This window comes from Seriola lalandi, unplaced genomic scaffold (assembly GCF_002814215.2).
Source record: "Seriola lalandi dorsalis isolate HSWRI2012SDOR001 ecotype SW California unplaced genomic scaffold, Sedor1 jcf7180002054691, whole genome shotgun sequence".
In the NCBI taxonomy this organism is placed as follows: domain Eukaryota; kingdom Metazoa; phylum Chordata; class Actinopteri; order Carangiformes; family Carangidae; genus Seriola; species Seriola lalandi.
Genome location: NW_019525244.1, coordinates 1292192 through 1318752, shown reverse-complemented (window position 1 = coordinate 1318752; position 26561 = coordinate 1292192). Strand labels below are relative to the sequence as shown.

At 39.8% G+C, this 26561-nt stretch overlaps 1 protein-coding gene across 1 annotated transcript in view; it reads right to left on the bottom strand.

The window, feature by feature from the left end:
- Window positions 1-26561, bottom strand: part of il1rapl2 (interleukin 1 receptor accessory protein-like 2) — a 153032-nt gene that overhangs the window by 31858 nt on the left and 94613 nt on the right. Inside the window, exon 7 of the mRNA XM_023423340.1 lies at window positions 6472-6604. Coding sequence (XP_023279108.1) covers window positions 6472-6604 — 133 coding nt within the window. The remainder of the gene's footprint in view (window positions 1-6471; window positions 6605-26561) is intronic.

Sequence of the window (26561 nt, the reverse complement as noted above, 5' to 3'; positions counted from 1 at the left end):
AGACATTTACAATTTAGTAAAAAAGAATTAAAGGAGAAGACCACCAGAGGAGAGAGAGAGAGAAAATAAACAACAAAAAAGAGGTAGTTGTTTATCATTAGTTGAGTTGTGCCCGGCTGAGATTCACTGTGTTATGGTGTGGTTTGGTTCAAACCAATAGTCAGCAGGGTTTCTGAAAATAATGAGCTAGTTTAGTGCCAGAGAATAGACCAGACAGGCCACACACTTTTGTAATTCTTCCTCTTCAGAGTAGCCTATGTTCTGATTTAAAACCACAGAAAAAAAAAAACAGTAGTCTAGACTGACCTGCTTCTAAAACACACATGTTTAAACTAGATCAAAGTTGGCACAATACATCCATGTCAAACAGGACAGAGGTAACGTATAGTAAATTCATGTGGTTTTGTTGGTAACTCACCCTGAAAAAGAACCATATCTGTCACTTGAGGCTTTTACCCAAGTGCTTGCATGCATAGAATTTCAACACACACTTTTAGCATGTGTGATCCCTGTGGGAACTGAACTCCTAACCCTCTCAATATAAATGCTCATGACCCATTTAGCAAGAGAGGAGCAGAAAAAGGCAGTGAGTCTTATTAATGTTATGATGGTAAACATTACAGAAAGAATTATGAGGCGAAAAAGGTCAAGTGTTCCTGAAGAAATATACTAGGCTACTGGAATCACCTCTGTGTGTGGTTTTTTCCTTTTTCTTGCTTTCCTTCTCAGCGTGTTAGTGGTTTTGAATATGTGCATCACTCTGATGAGTGACACACAATGACTCAGAGCATCAGAGGTCACTGTCAAAAGCAGTGACTTGTTAAAACCCTTGATTAAAAACACGTCACTTCTTCTCTTCCCTTTTCTCACTTCTTCTCTCCCTTTTTTCTCACCCCTCCCCCCGAAACACACACACACACACACGCCCACACATGCACGCACACGCACACGCACACGCACACACACACACACACACACACACATTGCATTTCTCTCTCCTCTCACCTCCTTCAATCTCTCTCCAATTTGTAACTCTAATGCTGCTTGATGCCTACTATTAAACACGCTCCTTCCATCTCACTAAATTACACCGCAGTAGTGAATAATGATGTCTTCTGTTCATCTTTGATTGTTTTTATATAACACATAATACCTGAGATCTCCTTATGTCACGCTCATGTAATACTAATGTGATTAAAGACTTAGCAGTTGAATCGGGAACACCACCAACCACACTATTTTTCCTTTGCCACCTGGAAACCTTCCAAAGCATAAATGGAACTGTAATTTACTGTATGAAGTCAAGATTGAAATCAAATTGTTTAATTGCTTATTTATTTTCTGTTGCAGTTTAGTTGTATAGAAACGTAATGCCTGGTGACTTTAATATCCAGGTTGACTGTGCTGAACAAATCCTGGAATTGCTGCACTGCCCTTAACTTCACATAACATATCAACGCTCAAACATGAACATACTCTGAACCTGGTGTGTGCAACCAACTTAACCACCCACAACCTATCTGCCCACGACCCTGCCATGTCTTGACCACCTGGCCATCTCCACGGACATTGACCACCACCGCATACCAACATCACTTCACTCTTATCCTCCATTCACAACAAAATGTCGTACTCACCTCCTCCTGCATCTGCCTTCCCCGCTGAACTCTCCTCCTGTCTTGATCAAGTGGCCTCGATCACTCGGTCAGTTTTGTAAAAGCTTCGTCCTCTCAAACAAAGCACTCCCCAAGGTTCCTTGCTTGGTCCCCTCCTCTTTATCATCTACTAACTTCCTCTAGGTAACCTCATCTAATGACATTGTCTCATCCTCCAGTGTAATGCTGATGACATACAACCTTACATAGCCACCTTTTCCTTCACACACACAACATACATCACTCTCACAAACTGTCTGGATGAAGTAAAAGCATAGATGCAACTTTTTCATATTGAACAGCTCTAAATCAGAAATTATAATCATTGGCCCAAAATGCTTCATAAAATCCACCAATAACTTTTCTTTTTTATTATCCATTCATCTAAAAAATATCATCTGCCTTCAACCTTCTCTGTCATCTTCAGCCTTCAGAAACACTTCAATACTTTTATCATATCCAGACTCGCTTACTGCAACAGCATCCTTATTGGCATGCCCTAATAATCTTCTCAGTAGATTCTCTGCTGCCCATCTCCTGACTCCTGTCTCGCTCTCGTGATCACATCATCCCAGATTCTGTGTAACCCACACTGACTCCTCATCCCCCTTCTGTGTCCAGTTCAAGATCCTCCTCATCACCTGCAAAGCCCTCAATAACATGGCTCCCTCCTACCTCTGTCATCTCCTCCACCATCACACCCCAGCACAAAACCTCTTCTCAAACCTTCTTTCCATCCCCCAGAGGACCAAACGCTGAACGTGGGATGACAGAGCCTTCTCCAGTGCCGCCCCTGTGGACTCTGGAACTTTCTCCCCACGGACATCAAATGTTCTGCCACCTTCCACCACTTTGAAACATCACTCAATACTCACCTTTTTAAAGTAGCTTTGAACTAACTCTCAGCTCTGTCACTGATGCTGATGAGTATGTTTTTTTTTTTTAATCGGTTTCCCTTTTATTGTATTTGTTCCTTTTCCCCACCTATTCTTAATACTGTATCTTTCAAGATACTTTTAACCTATGTAAAGTGTCTTTAAGTGCCTTTAAAAACACTCATATACAAAATGTGTTATTGTTATTATTGATATCATTAAATATATATAAAACAATGCTTCTAAATCATCATTTAGGCGACTAAAACGCCCATGGAAGATTAATGGCACTTTCAGATAAGAGAAAAAAAGGACACATTACCAACTAATAATCTTCGCTGATACAGGTACGAGCTCTTGCTAAAATAACATTAAAACAGTGAGGCTCCTACAGCAGTTGGATTGGACAGCTGATGTGAATTTCAAGCAGGTAAAGAAGTCTCTCCACATCACTAGACATATGGGCCAGTGCAGCCTTCAAGTGAAAATATGAAGCAAGCACTGGCCCTAGTGGAAATATTGTAATCATGAATTCATTGCACATGAACGAACCATGAACTATCATAGCTGAGTTGCAGAAATGTGAAGTAGATGGACAGCAGTGAAGCCGTGTTGGTTGTGCGTTTTTACAAAGAAAAAATACTTGAATACACGATAAGGTGTTTTCATCTTCAGAAGACAGGCGTAGGTTTTCTGTCTGTAACACATATTCACAGGTGGTCACTCTCCCTGGGTGGTGTTATAATAATGAGGTGAGAGTGTCAACAGTTCTCTCACATACTGCAGGGGAACAATTCTCCGTAACTGCAGGTATTCACATCATCATGGAGGCAGCAAGATCGTATTGGATACTGTGGAAACAGACATGGACACCCAGAGTCCACAGGCCAGTGCTGCAGCAGGATGCGTGGAGGGAGCTAAACATGGGCAGATTAATGTGCATCACAGCAGGAGTCTGTCTGCTGTAGTGCGATTGTTGAATTTGGAATAACGATGTGATTGGATCAGAGTTGGCCAGAGGACTGCACTGAAAGATTGAGAACTCATCAGGGAAAGGTTAATTTAATACCACAGGGCATGATTAGTTTCAAGTTTAAACACTAACACTCATGCACACTCCCGCTCTCTTTATCTACACCACTGATTTCCTGGGAGTGAACGCTTTCAGATGCCAATAAGTGGCTGAGCAGTTACAGTGACCATCCCTCAGCGCGCCCTCTGAGCTATCCCTAAAGTAACTTCCAGTGCTGTGAAGCTGACCCTGACCTCTGACCAAGCTGTGGAGGGAGCGGGAGAATAGGGATGCAAAAGGCCTTCCCTTTAGGCAGGAATAAACATTCACATTATTATTGGTGGGCTGAGCTGATGACATAACATGTGACAGCTCTTTGAGCAGGAGAGAACATTTGGAATAGAGTTTACTTTAAAATGTTATCTAATATCAAGAGCTTTGACCACTTCTAGATCAGGGTGAGGGAGATAGTGCTGATAGTTAAAATCGCAAGAAGAAAAAAAAGCACTTACAATTTTTCTGTGTTATAATGCTATACCTTTTAACAGGATGTTGTATCAGCAGTGACTGTAGAGTAGTATGAGCAGGTTTAGCAATAACATAAAAAGAGAAAAGGCAGTGACAGCTTATTATCACCCATAATTACATTTTGTTGCTAGGTGACATCAAGTGGCTGTAGTAAATTATGACAGGAGCAAAGGGAAAAGTGCAGTGACATATTATATACAGTCTGTGTCAGGAGGAAGTTGGGGTGGATGGATGGGTCAACAAAATACAAGAATTTGACACAGGAGAGCGGTGTCCTTAAACTAGCTGTTTATATTGTAACCACGACAACAAAGACTGTGTAATGTTGAGGAAGTAGGCATACTTATTTCAACCCAAATAACGATCCAAATTATGATCTTTTCCAAAACCTTACCAAGATCTTTTCCTGAATCTAACAAAGTCGTTTTTGTGCTTACTAACACTCCAGATTCTTCAACTTTCCAAACTGCTGCTGTCAATGTGCAACTAGTGCATTCATGAAAAACCAGGGTTTTAATGCTGTACCATGTACCCACACTATGACTATAAAAGTAAAACAGATGCAGGTTTTATTTCATAGACGAGGTGAGGCTGCTTGTGGTAAGATTTCTTTATGGTAATTATTGTTTAAACTTTTTATTCAGTGGTACACTGTGATTTAATCATTAAAAATATGTTGTTTTGACAAAGTAAATTTACATATCCCAGGAGGTGATGGGAAGGGGACTTTCTGATTACTTATTCATTTAAATAAGAACCTCGCACACTGAAGTTGCTTAATTTGTTCCCTCAAATTAGGTACTTGTGTGCTGACATCCAGCTGCTAAGAAAACTTTCAAACACAGGAACATTTTTAAGGAGGTTGGCTCTGTGCTGCCACTTCATTAAAACAAACAAAAAAAATTATGTCCAACTAGGCAGCAACCATTAGTGGTCAGAGGATCACACAGACAAATCTCCAGGTTAGTCAGATTTATTTGGAGGAGAAAATAAAGGTCAACAGTAAAATTATAACCAAAAGGATGCCTGTTGTAAACATATGAACTCACAGCCTAATTTCCTGGTTCAACTTTGACCTTCTGCACTTGCTGTAGTTGCCGTGCACAATTCTGGGTTTCCTATGTAATGAGGGGTTGTCAGTAGTGACATTATGGGTGCACTCCCAATTAGGTGAACTCTAAATAATGTGGTAACTAATCTGGCAAAACTGCAGACATGTTTACAACCTGTTTGACTGTCTGACCACTCTTCTTAGTGATGTCGCCACAGTGAAAAACCTGAGCAATTAAACTGGTGGGTTACAGTTTTATCATAACAAATAGAACCGATGGAGAGAACTGGGAAAATAAAACCTAGGTTCAAATAAACCATAGTTTTCCCTTAATGTACAGTATAGTATGTTCTGTACGTCCACAGAACACAGTGCTACTCGCTGATTTTGCAACTGGAGTGGCTCTTTAAGTGCATAAATTACATATTTCATTTAGTGACTGCAGCACACCAGTATTAACAAGTGGAGTTTTTAAGTTAGCCCAGATTTATGAGCTCTAATCCTGTAAATCCTGTAAACCTCAAGCCATCTTTACCCCCAGAGCACTTGCAAAGCCTTACAGAGGCAAAGTTATCACAGAGTACTGGGAAAGTGGTTCCTGTGATGTATTATTTGATGTCCTGTGATCATTTAAAAAAAAAAAAAAAAAATTCAACCCCTATAAAGTCTTTATAAAGTTTCTCTCTGACTAAAACAGCAGCTTGGCAGATTGAGTGCTGCTGTACTCATACAGAGGTTTGTGCACATTGTGGAGGTGGAGTGATGTAGATGAAAAAATTTAACAATATTTAAGGTGGTAACATGTATCTGTGTGTGTGTGTGTGTGTGTGTGTGTGTGTGTGTGTGTGTGTGTGTGTGTGTGTGTGTGTGTGTTCTGATAGTTTCCATGGTGATCCGGCCAGTTGTTCTAATGATACTCGACGCCGCGCAGACAATCAGGGTTTTCCCAATAGAGACCAGTGTAATTGGTCCCAGCAGGGGAGAAAATGAATTCAATTTAACTTTATTATTAGTATTCAGAATTTTTTAGGAAAGTGAGAGAGAATCTGTCAGAGAACCCTCAATGAGTCATAAATCATACGAGCGCCAGTGTGACACTGTGAGGAGTGCAGCTGGAGTCGAGTCTTTTCAGAAATTAATTAACAATAGAAACCTGCAAACTTGAGAGTGTGTAATTGATACACTCTTGCAGCGTTTCATACAAGTGGAGAAAACTCAACAAAAGTAATATTATGTAAAATTAGATGTATGCAGCATTTACTCAACTGTGGTTCATTTTCATGGATGATTAGGGCTACAGTGCTTACATGTGAGTGAGTCAGTATGTACTGTGGATGCTGGTGGATTTACCTGACTTCACTTTCTTTAATGTGTCCCGCTAGTTCTTCCACAAACTTCTCCCCTTTCATCCAGTAGATGATGGGCCGTCTGTTTTCTCCACTGTAGCCAAAAAATGCCTTGCAGTCCAGACTAAGAGGCATACCTGCAACACACAACACAACACTCTTACAACACAAACTACAGCACAATGACAGACAGCAAAATCCTCTCTGCTGTAGCTGTAAAATGAACTGTGGTTCAGTCTTCGGGGGAAACATACAGTAAATACAACACCATGGATGTATTGAAACTGGCATACAACAAAACCAGCAATATTCCACTTTGAGCAAAGAAGTGGCAGTTAATGAAGAAAGCTGGTGTTTTATATTAAGTATTAAAGCTAGTGTCTTATTGCTGCGCAGATGCTTGCAGGAACGGTGGGGAGCCTGCTTCCACCCTCAGCAAGCAATGTAGACAGCCGCTACAGGTGGGCCTCAGGGTGGCTGATTGGAGCCTCTTGAATTTGGAAAACTATTGAATTAAAGGCTGAACAGACAATCATGCTGGTGGCAGTGGTGTCATGAATGAAAAAAACAGTTTCCAACCCTGTAATTTATTATGTAGCACTAATCTAACTTCATCAATATTTCAATTTGTGGAGGAAAAATGTGACAGCGAAGCAGGAAATTACTGAATAAATGGTCAATTCACATAAATAATTCGTTCCTCTCTGACCCACAGTAATGTCTAGCCAATTGAAGTTTTTCCGGGTTCACTGCTCAGACTTTTGCTGCCAACCCACTGCAAGCTGAAGGAAAGGACAGGTTTCACTACATTTTGCCCTTCATAGAAAATAGCAACTTTCAGTGCCAACAGAAATGAAATTGTATTCTCATTCATTGCTGTGGTGAACAGGTGATTTGTGGGAACGCATCCAGAGATGTAGATGTGAACTGTTGTACACACCTCAGTTATTGATGTGTCACATTTCTATTTTGTGACATCATTGATTGTTGTGTTGCCTGAAATGCAACATGCTTAACAGTTTAGTTGTAAAGTGACCACCTGCAGTGAACTCGAGTCAATGCTAAATTATCATCCATCCATCCATTTTCTGCCCTAATCAAGGGTCGGGTCACGGTGGCAAGTGAAGTAGTCCAGACGTCCCTCTCTCCAGCAACACTTTCCATCTCCTTCGGGGGATCCTTCATTGATGTATCATCGATTATAATATCATCAGAGTATCAAAATGTTTAGCCTATGCCAGGGTGTTGGAAAGGAGGCTAAGTTATCTTTAAGACTACAAATATACTTTCTGCCATGCTTCAATAGGACATGCTGCCTCCTGCATTAGCCCTGAAAGTTGGCACTGGATGGATGACACTCCTAGGGACGCTCAAGTAAAAAAACTATGTAGCCTAAAATGGGCTATCTTATAAGCTATGTGTGTACTTTATGTGTTGAAAGGGCTGTAGGCAACAGGTTCTGTGACCCAGTACTCATGATATAGTGCTGCTGGAAGAAAGGCTCAACTAATACTAGCAACACACACACACACACACACACGTAGTCACACATATGTGTGTAGACTGCATCCATACATGCTCTCGCACAACCTCCTGTTAAGACCTTGAAACCACCACTCTGTGATTACAGCTATCATTGGTGATGATGGAGTATTAATGAGCATTTTAATGAGCGCTACCTCATCAGGCAGTCAATTAGCAGATAATTATGATAGACCTCAGTATTATCATAATGATGGCTCTATCAGCACAGTCAAGAACCACCACTGAATGCTAAAGGTTGTGTATATATCTGTGTGTTTGTTGTCAGAGAAGCACTTGAACCGAATGCTAACACTTAACATATTTACATTTTAGGAATTTACTGTAGCTTTATGCAGCGCGACTAGGAGATGCAGGTGGTTCTAAGAAGTTTGTGTCCCCGTCCTTGTGTTAGGTAAATCCTCGAAACGATCATTTTCAAAAGGTAAAACATTTCACAAACTGGTTAGGTTGAGTAAACAGCGGGTTTTATCAATTGGTCATGGTGAAATGCAGCTGTTTCATATGGAAATGTCAGATGATTGCTTTATGTTTGGTTCAATTGCATCATTTATTCTGACTGACGGAAAAGGGGAAGACACAAAGGCTTTGACTTCTGTCTGTCTCAAAATTGTAAAATTTAACAAGCTGAGATACAAAGCCTCGTACACTTCTTTCTTGCATGTGTGTGTTGGTGGGTTTTTATGGTATTTTATGGTAAAAAAATGGATTAGAGTGAAATTAGTTTAGCTTGATTGTGTGTGTGTGTGTGTGTGTGTGTGTGTGTGTGTGTATGTAGGTGTGTGTATTTAGGTGTGTGTACATGTGCTCCGCAGTAATTGATTAGCACCCTGAGGGTGTGTTTGTGTTCTCAGCATGTTATGGTGATTAAAATCATCAACTTTGTTTGCACTTGTGTGGCATGAGGGTGTATGTAGCATGGTGTGTGTGTGTGTGTGTGTGTGTCGATCTCCAGCAATCAGAACACCAGCCTTGAAACCCAGTCTGCAAATCATAGTGTCCCGTCATCGTTTATATCAGGGGCTAAAGCAGCAGGAGGTTTAGAAGAACACTGTTGAAAGCTCAGTGCTGTGTTGTTGTCATCGCTATCAAAGAAAGACTTTGTACAAGTGATTGATGGGAGCTTTCTCAAGTCGGTCCATCATCACTCCACACCTCCACCGAATGTGATCACACCTAGATGTTGTTTCCTTTGGTGTGAACAGTACTGGGATGACTCAATCTGCCCAATCACAAGTTTGTAAACAAAGGTCACATGACACGAGTCTGATCTGATTCCAGTCTTTGTAACTTTGGTTCAGGCTGACAGACTTGTCTGTGCTCTTTAATGCCACCTCTCACACATTCATAACACGTACATGCACATAAAGAAGCAGCTGAATGTGAGCATCAGTCCAGACTGTGCTTTGCCCTTAGTTCACTTTCTAATGCTGCTATCCGAGCATGAGGAACTGCTGGTTATCAGACATCAACATCTGTTCCCCTCTGCATGTAAAGCCCTGTGTTTTCAGCTTGTTTTCTTGTTGCTGGCGCAGACCACATACACACTGCAAGAACTCTCACTGCAGTTTTCCATATTTGATTTGTTCTTATCAGTCAGAATTAAACAAATGAAGGAAATAGTCTTCCACTCTAAACATGGCTGATGTAAATGTGATTTTATTACAGTTAACTGCTGCAATGTTTCTAGTGTTTAATATCAGTTCAGATTAATCAAATTAACCTTGATACTCTGAAAGCTTGGGAATTTGAGAAAAAAGTGAAGGCCTTGAAAGCTTTTAAAAATAGACAAAAATAGACATGGGTCTGTGAGTGCTTGAATTTATATCATATGTGCAAAAAATAGAGATTGAATTGAGGCTATGTGACGTCTACATGTGTGCAGGAGACCACACAGTCTGTCAGCCCTCTCGCTTTTTGTTGCTTATAGAGCCTGCTAATTCTCATTATATAAATTCTTAGTTTTTTAACAGTAATAATCATTGATCCATGTCTCAAAGTATGCTATGTTGTGTCCTTGAATTTGACAGAATTGGGCCCGGAAAGTCATTGAAAAGTCATTGAATTTGATGTTTAGGAAGGTGTGGGAACCCTGATTTATTCAAAGTACTGATTCTGTAAGTAAATCTTCATATGCATAGGCATATACAGTTTACATAGATAAACAACATTACACAAATCACAGTACAAGAGACGTGGTGTAACCAAAAAGCATCATGAAGGAAAACGTTGAACCAGTGTTTCATATTTCTCATATTTCTATATCCAAATTATTATGTGAATGTGAAAAGGGTCCTTAAGACCAACAAGCTTATATTTACCACCCAGGTCTGCACTTCCACACATCTCTACAGAGCGTTTTAGCATTTTTCAGCTGATTGTTTTGGTCTTATGGTCCATAACTTCACAGTTTTGATTCTGTCTCACTGCTTTCAGCAGCTGTTTTTAGAGCTCTGATATATCCACTATGCACGACCTGCCGAGCAGCGAATGGTAGACAGACCAATAGTTTGCCACTTGTCATTGAACATAATGTAGCCTTTAGTGGCTAAAGACTCAAATATGACAAATATGACTCCTAATGAATGCTAATGTTGCTCTGTGTCTGCTGGATGTGTAAATAGGCAACTGTTCTTCTTAAATATGCTGTTTTCAGACTGTCATATTGTTTTGGCTGATATAATATCATATGATGCTATCAAGATGCAATCTACATTATTATAAGGATCCCATACTGTACTGTAGTAGGTTGATTTAATATAGCCGTCATGTTGGGATCAGTTAAAAATATGTCAGTTCCTCCAGAATCTCAGAGCTCTTGTAATTATTAAAGCTGACACTATTAAAAAAACAGAGATTACATTTGTTATTTTCTGATATATTGTGGTAATGTTGTAAAAAAAAAACATATTAAGATTCAAAATGATCTTCAAGTTTTTAATCACTTTAAACAGTTTTATTTGACAAATATTCAAAGAGATTTGTAAAAACAAATATTTAATGAATGTGTTTATTTCCTAAAACAAAATGAATTCAGCACCAAACCTCACACACTTGTTATCCATAAGCTATATAGAGTTTAAATAACATCTCTTCTCATCTATTTTTCTGTCAAATTACTATTTAAAATGTATTTTGTTAAATTAACAGTCTAAGTGTAAATACACGAGTTTCACAGTAATCAGTGTTCTTGAGTTGTTCTTGCAATTACAGGACAAGATCCCAAATTCAAGGTGAAACTGATCCGTGGAAGTGAAATCTCTGATACCTGCACGGCGAGGGGAAGGGGCAGAGGACGGTGGGAAATTCATAGAGACACAGACAGAGTCTGTCTTCTTTGCTTCTTCCACTCTAACTATTGTAGCTACGATTCACATCATTAGTCTGTTCCACTTGCCACTCTTTGGGTTCCCCTGCTCTCTCCTTGCTTTACATTTCTATTCACTAAAACAGATTCACTCTCATCTCTCTGTGTCTCCTTGTCTTTTCTCCATGCCCCTTTTTCCACGCTGTGTGTAAGGGTTTTTTTTCTCTAAGCTATTAGCAAAGAGGGCGCCAGCATTAACAAAAATAGTGATGTCTTTAGCGGCAGCACTGCAGAGATTGAGTTCATCTGCAAAATGTCACTGAAATAGATGCAAAACAAAGCTCTACTCGCATCGTTCACTGCTGTCCTATATATAACTTAAACTACTGACCACTGTTTTTATAGAGATGTATTGGGGCGTCAATAATTTAACTTAATTTCAAGTGTGGGTGATTGTTCATTATCACAGGTTGTCTTTTGATAAACCTACTGACTATCACATGACAGGAGTTGAGGACGCACCTGTGCAGCGTGGGGTAGGTTCTAAAGGATCTGACTTCTTCAACCACTGCTGCACACATACTTCGGGCTGTGTTTCCATATCCTGGTTGGGAGTCTTATCCCAGTGTGGATCGTATTATGATGTTGAATAACCTGATTTTTCATTCACACATGATTTTTTACACAATGATGTGAGCACTAAACAAACAAATTCAAAGTAAAAGGCAGCCAGCATTTTAATGATACGACTGAGGATAAGTAATAATGTCATATACACAATGAATGACAAAAACTGACTTTTAAAAAAAAATGTGGTGTCTGAAAATAATTATAAAAAAGATTTCTTCCTCGTCTGTGGTGCTCCTCCAGTTGGTAGCATCATAGACGACTATCTAGCTCAGCGACGCTCCTGTCCTCGCTGTCTGTATAAAGACCTTTCACCTAGAGTATTACGGAAACCCCTCTGTCTCTGTGTGGATGTTCGTGTATGCACAGTGTGTGTGTGAGGGGACACCCAGTAAACCCGGGTCTTGTCCACATTAAATTGACACATTGGCAAATGTCAACAGGTAAAAGTCATCGTGTTACTTTTGAAATCACAGGAAATGAGAAAACCAAGCACTATCTGTATGTGGAAGCAGATACCAGTCAGGTGAGGGATTGTAAGAAAGAAGTAGGACAGTCCTTAATGAGGGACATGAATCACTGAAAACTGGTTTTACACACACACACACACGCACACGCACGCACACACACACACACACACACACACACACACACACACAAATACAGAGAGAGCATCAGTTGACTTGACAAGTACGTATGAAAAAAAAGGACCTCCGTTAATAGACTTGGAATTACAGACTCAGAAGTGATATATTTTTATATTTCATGTCATCTGTGATTCAGCCCCTTCATTAAACCTTGGCCTACTTGTCACCAAGAATAACGTTAAATAAAGGTTATTGAATTGAATCGTCCCTTTTCCCTGGAAATGCAGTGGTGTCAGTGGAACCACTGCGTTCCAGTACAGATGGATACGTTTTAATTAGCTTACTATATCAACTACAGTGAGATTGTTACACACTGATTCCATTCAGAGTAGTTAAAGAGAGATATTAATTTAGCAGTTTGTACAATGTGAGGTAATTGACTTGCTTTGGGGAGGATAATGGAGTTCATGGTTGAGGTGCAGTCGGCTTCAGGAAGTAAAAGGACAAGAGAAAAACTATATCAAGTAAGAGCTAGAAGGAGAAAAACACAGCATTTGCTGAGAGAGAAACAAAAGCAACCTGTCATAGTTGACAGGCCTGATTGTACAAAACTGTGTCAGATAAACGTCTCTGCAATCCTGTTGTATCCTGAAAGCTAGAGTACACACATCTGTACAAAACTGAGCTGAACTAAGAACATGACTATTGTTTATTTTATAAATTGGTTCTTGTAGAAATTTCATCACAATTATTACTGAAAGCCAATCAAAGTTGGTAGATTTACTGGGGTGTAAACATGATTTTATCAGTGATTATTATACCATTCATTTCCATTTTTAGCCATACTAGGCTTTAGGAAAGGCAATGTAAGTCTGTTGGTTGTTCAGTCAGTCCAGGCTGAAATATCTCATCAACTATGGAAGGTTTGGCATTAAAAAGTGTACAGACACATTCATGGTCCCTGGAAGATGGACCCTAATGACTCTGGTGATCCCCTGACTTTTCATCTTTTATCACCATTTCAGTTTTTCCAATACTTTGGTTTATAATCAAATATTTGCAAAGCTAATGACATCTTCATCCCCCTCAACTGCATTTATAGCTAGTTAGCAAATGTCAGCATACTAACATGCTAAACGAAGATGGTGAACATGGGAGCATTTAGCTCAAAGCACCACTGTGCCAAAGTAGCTGCTAACATGGTTGGTAATGGTTTAACATGGGGACTTTGGTGGAAGACATGGTTTAACATGCATATCAAATCATTGTGTTCGTCCAGGAGAGATATGGATGTGTTTCAGCATTTCAAACAATGAGCTGTCAGTGCTGATGATGGCTCATACAGCAGCTAACATGCTATCATTTTATTGTGAGTGGTTCAGCTTATATATACCCTGCTAAAAAGTCTCTATGATTTGAAAGTAAAGACCGACAGTGCAGTTTATGCCAGAGAGTGTAGCCCACTACCAGTGTATGCACCTTGTTAGCATGGCGCCTGTAGGGACTAAAAAGGCATGTATCACCATGCAAGGGGACACAGCTGATTTAAGTGTTTATATGTTTTCATCAAAAACAGGTTGTGCTGTTTGTGGATGAGGCCTCAGCCTCTCTGTCCACCCTCTGTGTGCTGCTCTTTTCATGCCATCTGTTGTTGCAGCAAAGAACCTAGCCATTTTTGACAGCTAGCTGCAGCCAGACCAAGCTTGCATAATCACATTGTTTAATTCCAGCAGCAGCATGCTCCAGTGACATGGACTTAACCAATGCACTGATCCTTTCCACTTAAATATTGCCTCTGTGCTGCTGAGTTAAAAAACATTCTGCAAGAGCTGCACAACGCAGGCAAAACACTTGTGGTCTTAATAAGTGCAGACAGCTCCTCTCGAGCCAGAGTGTACTCAGGCTTTAATTTAGGGGCACCAATTATCAATTTTTGCTTAAAACTCTTGTCACATACCAGTGGTTCTCAACCCAGAGGTCTGGACCTCCAGGGGATCACTGGATAGATGTGGGAGGTGGTGAGAAGAGTGAGGTAACTGCTTGAGAGTTTATTCAATTTGTTTATTTGAAAGGCACAATATATGCCTGTATAATACATGCATATAGATGTATAATACGTGCAGCAAAAAGCTATTCTCAGATTTAATAATCTATATATTAAATACAATACAATACAATATTAAATGGGATATAACACAATAAATTCCCAGCAGAACATGCTAAAATCAATAATCTAATGATAGTCCAGAGATTATGATGTTGTTCTCAGAGATATCTCTCCACCACAGAATCCTACAAGCTGTCATCTGTACGTGGATACTAAGGCCAAACAGAGGAGACGTCCATTATCCTTACTCTGCCAGAGAGAACAGGTGCAAGTAGGAAAGCTATACCTCTCCACTGAAGGAATCTCTGAGGAAATGTGGACACTGGCGTAGCCTCTTAGCTATAGCGTTACAATTTGTATTCCCGTGAGATCATTCCTCCCCCATCAACATACACAGTATTGAGCTGTGAAGTGGATTTTTATGCATTGCTCTGCTGCCACATGATTGGCTGATTGGATAACTGCATGAGTATGCAGGTGTAAAAGAGTTCCTAATAGAGTACATGGTAAATATATACAGTATGGTGTTCTACTTAAGTATGCTGACAGGTCTGCAAGACCTCAGCTGAAAGGAGCTGCTGAACATAACTGACCATAGCATATTAATGGTGCAGAAAAAAAACAGCATAATTCTTCACCCATAAAAATCAACAGTGTCCAGCAGTGTGAGTGAAGCTGCATGTTATCTGTGCATTCCCATGTGCATGGATGAAGAATTTAGACTGGCTTTTCGTCCCGTCAGCTGCTTATTCTAGACATTAATGTGCATGTTAGCTGTCACGCACATGCAAATATCCTGATGATACATTACGTTGTGTAATTGTTAGTTTAGCTGTTTTTATCCCCTGTGGGAATATTTAGCACACTGTGTAACGCAGAAATTTTACCCTCAGAATTTGTACATGTATAGTGAAGTATAGAGTCAACAAAGGGTGTTTTAAAACACAACCCACAATGTTTACTGCTGAAATTTACCTTGAGAGTCATAGTTAAGTTCTCTCCTTACATTTTTAATTTACACAGGTGTACCTCTGACTGTTTATCCAGATATCTTTGAACGCATTTGCTCAACTTTTATACTGATGATTTAGACCGTGGAGATTTTACTTCCAAAATCCTTAACAAGCGAATGGGTAAGTGTTCTCAGACTTTTGGACCCCACTGTACACAGTTTGATCAGTGCTGTCTCTAACAGCCCTGTTTACCTCAAACTTGAAGCAGTGCTATTCTTATCCTGAGCCTGGCCAAAGGGACATTCTACCATAAAGGATATGTGGCTGATTAAATGACTGAAGGCAGTGAAGAGAGATCTACCAGATAGAAAGTTCAGTAGAGACTGAAATCATCTTCATATCATACACACTGAAGCAGAGGGGGAAGAAATCTCAAACTGAAACACAGACTGTCCATCTGCTTGTCTCTCCCTTCTTCTGCCTCTCTCTTAGACACACACACACACACACACACACACACACACACACACACACACACACACACACACACACACACACAGACTCCATAAGAAATATATGATACATCTATTTCCATCTGCTCATGTAAAAGCACACACAGTGTAAGACCTTTAGGTGGTTTTGAATACTATGTGTGTGTTTGCGTATGTGTGTGTGTGTGTGTGTGTGTGTGTGTTGACCAGGTATGGGGTGTATGGGGGTTGTCTTGGTAACAGCTGAGTTTTGGGTCTTGGGCTCCAAGGGAGCGCAGCTGCACACGGCAACACAGATGGTGCCTCACACACGTGCGCAAAGACACACACACACACACACACACACACACAGACACACACACACACACACACACAGACACACACACACACACACACACACACTAAGGCCAGATACGCAGATACAGACATACACTTTCACACTCTCAGGCCAAACACACACACATTCACGTGTCAGTAAGTGGGCAGCTCAGCTGTAACCTGGGAGGCTGTTCACTCTATCATTTTGTCTATTTACAGACATCCTGCCTCTAACAAATTATTCCATTTTAATTTTGAATCCTTGCTATTATTAGAAAAGCTGTGAATGAGGCAGTAACACGCTTCCAAAATCCCATCCTTAGTGCCAGCTACAGTTCTGGGGATTTCAATACTGATCTTTGGAATAATTAGCTCTCAGTGTTTTTTGCCAAGTGGTCATTGCTGTGCTGCATTTCCCTGCAAACCTCTTTATCATTCATACTATGTCTAGTGGTGTAATGTCATTTTCTGCAAACTGCATCACTTCGTGTGCATCAGAGTATTTCATGAAAAACCAACTAAATACTGTGTATCCATGCTCTCCATGCACTGCATGTTGAGAGAGTACCTGTGTGTGATTACTGCAAATATCTGAGAAAACTTCTAAAATAAGAATTTGTGTAGTGGAACTTTGTTTTCTTGGCACCTGGCTAACATACCTAAGGTTATGAAATAGTTAAAGCTGCAACAGTCAAAAGGCTGCTTACACACCAACGCATCGGTGTTAACCATTTACTAATCAGATTATATCACATACAATAATACATTAGCGGGAGAGGTAATTATTCTGCAGAATGAGTACTTTTATTTTGATACTTGAGTTCGGTTTACTGAGGATTTACTAGGGTTTTTACTTGTAAAGGATTATTTTTATATTGTTATACTGATACTAACTTATATATAACTTCGGTAAAGTATCACAAGACAATGCTTAAAGTTTGAAAGTTTGACTTATCTGCTCACACATTGCTGCTGAAGGGACAACACAACTATGCATTTTGTACTTATAATGGGAGTGACAGTATAGGCTCCACTTTTCCTCTGTGAAAAAAATTAGGTGATGATGAGGTTTTCTTTCAGACGTGGTTTGGATTATGATCATTCATGTGTGTGTGTCTGTGTGTGTGTGTGTGTCTGTGTGTGTGTGTGTGACTTGAGCCTGTCAGTCCCCTTTTACACACTGAAACAGTCATGTGCTCACACATACACAAGCTGCACACACCATCACATATTGCATCTGTCCAGAACAATCTGTTTTTCCTCAAATCAAAATAGCAACTGGATACTTTTGACTACTTATGGGAAATTAAAAAGGCAACACAACTAACGTTCAACAGGAACTACTGGTTTCACAGTTTCTAGAGGTTAATGGATATGGGTTCTTGAGGGCCAATTTTGCTACTGATAATTAGTAATGAACGAAACTGATAACTGATATTTGGACTGGATATACCAAAACAAAACTACTGCTGCATAAAGTCTATGGACACGTAGGACGTGGGTGCTCCTGTCTATGTTTCTCTGTGTACCCTGTAGCCTTCAGCGTTGATAGGCTATTACTCATGACATGTAACCAATCAGACCAGTGCAGTGGGCAGGACACTGCTCGAGACCACAGACAAGGAGAGACAGCAGCATCACAACGAAACTAGCACATTTTAAAATTTATTTTATTTCAATGACAATCCATAAAAAAAAAGAAAAAAAGGTTCTGATCATTTTAAAATGCTGAATATCCAATAATTGGCCTGGCCGATAACTGGTCAACCCCTATTAGTTTCATAATAAATCTTTTCTTTCCATTGATGCAACGCCACATCCAACAAGTTTAGAGTGATATGCAATCGACAGACAGCCCTGTGCAGAATTTCAATATAATTTGACAGTACAATACTCCACGAGAGACTGAATATTATTTGATAAATATGAGATGGAGAATCACTTCTGGATATGCTAAGACTCAATTTCCTGTTTAACAGGAAATGAAGCTGCCACAAAGTTGGAAATAGACATATTTGATTATTCTGAATAAACTAAATATTTTTCTCTTCCTTTTTTTTCTGTCTCTCTTTGTTCTGTTTCTCCATATCCGACTTTATCTCTCTTCTTAGCCGTCACTCCCCCTCCTCTTCTTGATTTATCCCCGAAACACACACACACACACACACACACACACACACACACACACCACCTGAGGTGATTCCCACAGAATTAATAACTCTCTGAGGAAAGTAATAAAAGGAAATCCAGCCTCCTTCTTTGTCCATATTTGGACATTTCCTGACAGTTCTAATTAAACAAGTCCTTTATGCTTCTATACCTGACATTTGATTGGCTGGGGGGCTGGCCTCGTTAAGAACTGTTTTAAATTAACAGATGAAATTAGATTGGAGATTACAGCAGATATGCTTCACGAGGTTAATTAAATGACCAGTCATGAGGGGCTTGTTTTCAATTCAACGTCACCAACAGATTCAGAGATGATATAGTTTCTCACATTGAGTTTCTGGAGTTTCTATCTGCTCCCACTCCAGGAAAAACATATTTTCCAAAGTAGCACCGAGGGGCTCCTTAACACAAGTAAATCATTGGCCCATTATTTTGAACATATCAGTTTGATTACCATACATTTATGAGACCATCTCAGAGAGGTCATTACCCCTGTATGAGAATCAATGCTGCATGTTATAAGATCTGCCACCTGATCAGACTTAACAGGAAATCTGCTGTAATGCTTTATGGTAAAATCGAGGAAGAGGACAATGTTTTACCAGTGCATCGTTTTAACTATGAAATACATACTGGCTGTCATAAAGACTATCACTGGTTCTGACTCTTCTTTCTACACCACAAAGCAGAGTGATATCAAAAAGGGGAAGAATGTACTGATGTACCATGAACCTAATGTGCAGGCAACACTCTATCCAGGTTGTGCAGCAACCCAAACAAATAACTTCCAGGTTAATGAAGTTTAAAGCTGCATTTGTTTTAGATTAATTAATTAATTAATTAATTAATTAATTTGTTTTTATCCACTCGGGCACGCGAAAAAAGCTGTAAACACAAAACTGACATATTATAACCTTCTTAAGTTGTTATGGCTAACATGTCAGTAAACAGTTGACTATTTACAAATCTAGCAGACACAAAGCAGCATTAGCATTAATTCAGAGTTGCTTTCTTATTCCCTTCTTTTGAACTCCTTAGTTGCTAAATGTTCCCTTATGTTCCTCTGCTCGTCGCTAACTTTGTCTGTCTGCCTATTAGTGTTGGGCAGGTAATGTAACAATGGACTCATCAGATCTTTTTTAACTGTCTGCTGCTGCTGAACACACAGCAGTGGGACGGAACCAAACCTAATGAAGTTGCTAGTATAAAAGCAAAACAATGATGTTAAAACACCAAAGCACATCTAAGGGGAACAGTGAAGTTGGCAGATCATTTTCTATTGGTTTGACACTAGGAGCGATGCTTTTCACATTTCACATTGATTAGTGTAGCTTTAAAGGGGCAATTTGTAAGTTTTCTCTGCTGTCGAACCTGGTTTCTTGCCAGCAGCAGGTGGTGGTGATTGTCGCTTGACAAGAGCTTCAGCCATCGTTGCGTTTCAAAGACAAGACGTTACAATACGTCATCTGAGCAGTGCCACGTCTTCAGGGCAGATTGGAGGCTACAGTGAGTCGCTATCAGAAAGTGGTGAGATGGGCTGGGGCTAGCTGGTTAGCATGCTAACTTCGGTAGAAGAAATTATGCGATAGAGACAAGAGTTAACATTGATGTTGCTTTCCACCTCTGGAGACAGCTCTTGGTGAGTAAAGGAATGAAGTTTGATGCTGAACTCACAACGTTTCTTCTAGACTGGTGAGTAAACAGCTGTTAATGCTAACACTAATTATGTAGCTATAGCAAAACTTGCAAATAGCTCCTTTAAATTTAGAGTTAGGATTAGGGTTTGCTCATTCCTTGTCCACAACTGTCAACATATTGAGGTGTTTCTAATACTAAGTAAATCGAATGCATATAAACATAGCAAACATAAACATAAACAACATAGTGCAGTGTAATACAATACTACTAACCGCTGCTACAGGTTCAATGGTCAAAATGACCAGAGAGTCAAATCCACCCCTCTCAGTGCCAACTGTTGTATTGAATTTCTTTACATTGTACATGTGTTGCTAATGGTAACTGAGGCCAGAATAAACATTACTACCATAATGTGTGTAAGCTTGTAGTCCAACCAAGGTAAATAATCACCAGCCACCACTGCAAATAAGGACACAATGGACAAATAAAAATGATGATAGGAATGAGCAGATGGTTTTCGCCTTTGGGGTGGCTGAGCTGTGTGCTGAATAAAGAAACAAGAATCAGGAGAAGTAAAATAAAGAATAAATGAAAGAAAAGGCAAGTGAGCCCACAAGAGGTTAGGAGTGCTAATAGTTTTGGTCTCAGTGGTGGTAGTGCGTGCATGTGTGTGTGTGTGTTGTGGGGGGGGGTTTCATGACAGAACTGGGTGGCAGGTGATGGCTGATTGACAGCTGTTACTCGAGGGTCCAAAAACTTCCAGGAGTGTTCTACTTCTCCATCTTAGGGCCTATGGTTAACAAAGCAGACTAAAAAGAAGGATTGCATGGAAGATTTAATTTGGTCCCCATCATCCATGGTTTGAACAGCTGTAGGCCAACAAGTGAGTGGAGAATTTTAATTTTGAATGTGGTTTCAGGCTGTTTGTGTTGCATTCCCAGTTGGGTAGATACAGGTGGATTGGAAGGAAATACTTAGGCTTGTAAGTGTTGGTAATTATTTTTTATAATATTTTTATGTATCATTAATATCAAAAAAACTATTACAACAAAGGTCTAAAGTAGTCTGAATATTTATGTTTGTAAGATTGTATTCTTCAGTTTAATTTTCCTGCTGCAGAGCTGTAGTTTATACATTTCCTTTAGGTGTTTTATTTTAATATGATTGAGAGTAGGATCATTTCCTACACGATTCAGTTTTCCTGCTGTAACAAACAGGTATCCCCAAATGGATCATTATGTTTTTTATTAAAAGAGAAATCATACTTTTTTAGCCTGGCATTATTTCCATAAGTGAGGCCATTTTGACTATAGCACATTTGCCAGCATGGTCGTACATGGCAGGGGAACGACAGGCAGCAACAATATAGCTACTTGTTTTCCTGGAGGCAAGCAACCTCAATATACAGAGCAACATAAATAATTTGAACTTGTCAGTGACTCTGGCAGACAGTAAACACAGAGTACCCCGTTGATTAGCTGTTGTAGCTAACGTCATATAGATCCACTGCTGGGGCAAGAAGCTACTTACTCATGTGCAGTTTCTGGTTTGTTTACATGAGTGCGTCTGTGGGTCATTGTCAGTTCTTTCTTTTTATGTTATTGTCTTCCAAGGAAATTCAAAAAAGGCTGTTGCTGTGCCTTAAATCGGATACTTCGGTCAGTACACTGACATATAGTACAGTGTGTACACAGTATACTCACTGGCTTAGTGTGTAAATTTTGACAGTGTAATGTTGTCCAAAATCAAACACTGCCATTGTGCCGCTCACAAAAAACGACAATGGCATCAAGTGGCTGTGATTTCTGCCTGCCAGCTGCTTTGTTCTGTGTCATGCGACATGGACATTAAGCCGACATTGGTGACTTCCTCGGTCACCATTTTCAGAAGTTCTAAAATATGTGAGTGGTTCCTCCCCTTCCGCTACATAGCCAAGATGGCGTTGAACATGAGAAGTGTCCATCGATTTACACTCACTTTTTTATGACCGTTTTGAGTGCACCATCTGGGTACTTACCGTGCACTGCATGTTGCCATTCTTGTCAATGTGAATGCACTTATGTGCTCAAAATAGCAAGTGTGAGTATAGAAATACACAAACTGAAAGTTAGCATATGTTTGAAATCACTCCCTATTTAGATATATTGCACTACTTTAGTACATAGTGTCGTTAATAATTCCACAACAGAACGAAAACATAGTCCATGTCCACACTTTCTGCTAACAGTCCCACAATGCAATTCTCTGAGTTTCATAGATGGGAAAATTATGATTATGCAAAAACACCTGGCACTGATGAGGAAAAATGATGATGATTAGTAAGTGTCTGAAATCTGAATTCACTGCTCACTACTGAGTAAATTCATTATTATTAATTATTATTTACCATTTAATTATATAGGGAGTAGTTTGTGAGTGAGCGAGGGAATGGTTTCTACATTACCATGAGAAAGCTGGGAGGTGCTTGCTCCAATATATTTGTGATAATTTGCATTACCTCAAGCTCTACAATACTACAAGTTAGCATGTCCCACAATTAGACTGACCATTAAAATGAGACCTAAGACACAGCAATTGCCCCCTTTTTTTCTTTTTTTTTTAGGAAACCTGTGTTTCCATGTGCATTAGTGTCTTTCAAAGTTGTGCCAGAACTTACTGTGTATCACTGTCCTGAGGTGATAAAACCCCCTCTTAAGTCAACTAAGAGGAGCAGTGCTGCCTATTGTAGCAGGAGAGTGAGTGCTGGAGACCTCTTAACCTCCATTACACATCTAAAAGTGACAGAAACAAACTATTCCACTTAAGATCCCTCTTTTGCTTCTCTCCTCTTGCTCCTGCTCCCACAGCTATTAAAGGTGTGAAAATGTTAAGTGGGGTTAAAAAAAAAAAAAATTAGAAACCAAATACACACAGATGCACAGTCATACACATAATGAATGAATGCACAGACATATGGAGACGGACGAAAACAGGATTGTATTGCTACAACAAGAGAGACGGTATGCTGGTGTAAGGTAAATGAAGACTGCTTTCATCTGCTTATTATATTCTGTTGTACACACACACTTCTAACGCCCACGAGAGAACACATACAGTTCTTAACTATAGGCGAGCATAGTTTTTCTGAGCTAAATACATAATCCACAATGAATTCGTAATAAGTAATTTGAATTAGACGAGGATGTGGTTCTGTTAAGAATTAAAACTCATATGGTAAACAAAATCCTTCCTAAATGAATTATTATATGTGTCTCAGTCAGTGCGTCATGACGATCAGTAGCTGCAGGACTGAATTTAACCACATCCAAGGAAAGTCACTGAATTTAAGAAACTCTCCGGGGAAGTGGAGAATTAATAGGGGATTATACAAATGAGTAACTGCACACAAATATATCAGAATATGTTACAGTCCTGAATGCAGAGAATATATTCAGATGCTTATACAAAACTACGGCCGATGCTGTGTCTTATGGGAAATAGGGTACAAGTATTGAGAAGGAGAACACGGAGGAAAGGGAAACAGAAGCAATACGACTTAGCCTGAAAATCTTACACATGAAAACTCAAGAATCCAATATGATTTAAATAAATCTGTGAAGTCATATCCTATTTTATCTTCCGACATTTAAACCTGTAACATACATGTCAACCTTGACACAGACACTATAGATACTGTAGGCACTGCAGGGTGGAAATCCAACCTCATACTCTCTCACTCACACTCAAATCATTAATCCTTTCAGTCTCACACTCACACACTCTCTCACGCACACGCACACACACACACACACACACACACACACACACACACACACACACACACACACACACACACACAGTGGTCTTGGTTAGGTAGATTTTCAAAGGGGATTTCTACTTAATAAAAATCCAATTCTGGCTCCACAGGATCCTTATCCCACAGAGAGAGTGAGAGTTTGAAGAAGAGAGAGGGAGCGAGGAAAGACAGCAGGAGAAATAATTAGACAGTGATGGAGACACAGAGATCACAGTGAACCAAACAGTGAGGACTCCTCTTTTTTTCAGGACAGCTGCTACTGAACTCATTTCTGGAAAAGAATTGATTCTGATTTTGAAAAACATTTCTATTAGAAAAGCTCTAAAATAATGTGTCTGTCTCCTAACATTAGAGTTACATGTTCATTATTCAAAACTGTGTTGAATTAATTATCAGATAACTGACACAGCTGAAATATTTGATTTGTAGTTCAGCGTCTTGCTGATAATATTCCCATGGATGGCTATTGTTCTTTGACATTTGACCAAACCATTTAGGCTCCCTGAGTCATAACATCATTTTCCATATGACTTGTGACCTACAGAGTAAAACAAACTAATTAAACACTGCAGTAGTAGAGATGGAATCTATCTCCCAATTCATGGGCTGCATCCCTCGGAGGACGCGGTCCACAAAAAAACCACGAAGGCTAACATGAAACGTGTTTGATCTACGGAGGATTTCCACTTTGCGTCTCCAGCTGTGCCTACCCTTACCTTTGTGTCACAAAGGTCCTGTCACCTAGCAACCCTGACAACATCTAACTTTATTTTTGCAAAAAACTTGAGGTTTTGTATTTTTAACAGATGCACCGTTAGCTGTTGAACTGAGCTGAAGCCCAATACTTACATTTAAAAGTGTAATCATCAGGCTCTCTGTTGGTGATGTTTGCTGCAACATTATTTTCATTACCAATGTGCAATGAATCTTGGGATAGGTTGGGCCACAGAGGATACACCTGTTGGAGCCTTTGTTGCCCAGGAAAAGATGGCTCAGATGCATTTAAGAATGGGACGGCCTAGTTGCGCTGCTGTAACACAAATGGCCCCGGAATTGGGACGCAGCTGTAGTTTTTAGAGAATCTTGGTTATATCAGAGCTGTCATAGACTGTTTGGTCGTCTCTCATAAGTGAAGCAATGATGGTGAAAATGTTATCGTTGCTGTCTCAAAATCAACCAAATTCAAGCAGATCATTTTAAAACCAAAGCGAAATTGACAAGTGGGCCTGCATTCATCATGTGGTCAGAAACATGAGTCCAACATGAGTCTGATGGATCCACTGTATTCTTTATCACATCCACTTTACAGGGCGATTATACTGTATGTCTTTATTGTGTTTTACACAAGGATATTCTCAAGTGGCCAAAACATCTACTGATGTTGCTTTAAAATTCAGACATCTTGCGTGGCCTGAGGGATTCTGAGCAAATCATGAAATTACTGACACATAATATTCTTTTTAAACAGCTCTACACCTTTTATGGTAAATGTGGACAAGAGAGACATTTCACATTGCTGTTACAATGATCAAAATGTAATTCCGACTACTTACAGTAGCGGTTTGAGAGAACTTTTTGTCTTTCATCATATCGTTAAAACGGTGCAGGTGGAAATGAGGTGTCATGGAGGACTCAGATTTGTTCTGAATGATCACAAAGCAAAGACATTTGTTTCTCTGCTACTGTATATGGTTAGTTCATCAATTTTAATAGTCACCTTTTTTTCATTCATGTATATCTATCTGTTTGCGTGTTTGTCTCAAATAAGAAGAAGCAAAAATAGGAAACAGTGGGACTTGAACAGTACTTGACCCGGGTCAACAATATGAATGGTTCAATTTCCCTGCTAATATCTTCTTGGCCTGGTGGGGACTTAAACTGGTGACCTTGCAGCCTCAAGCATACTTCTCCAAACAGGGGTTACTCTTGCTGCTGTTATTTTTGCCTATGCAACACAGTGAAACAGATGTTGAGGTGACCGTCTCACCTTTGTCAAATACCTTTCTCACCTTCTCCGTTTTCTCTTCCCTCCCACCAGTCGCTCTCTCTCTGTCCCACCCTTTCCATCAAGGTTGCAAACAAAAGCAGATTACCATATTCATGAGGCCGCCAGATGACAAATGAAAGGGAGAGCAAAAAAAAGAACAAAATCCATTCTTTATCGCGCTTTCATCGCATATCGATCTTCCTTTCACCTGCAATTATTCTCTCAATTCCTTTGATGCACTTTCTCCTCCCTCTCAACTTTCAGTGTCCCTCTATTTTTCCCTCTGTCTTTCTCTCTCTCACGTCTGTCAACAGCCTGTTTATATCACGGCACCGACAGAGATTTGTGTGCGCGGGTGTGTGTGTGTGTGAGTTTGCACATTATGACACTGATGGAAACGCTAAACACCTTGTACTATATTACGTAGTCTGGTGTGTGTGGCTTGCGAGTGAACGGAGACAGATGAAGACAGAGAGGATGTGTATGTGTCTTGACAGTGATAAAGCAGCAACTCAGATACTCCCACAACACAATAGTCTTATTGACTAGTGTGTGTGTGTGTGTGTGTGTGT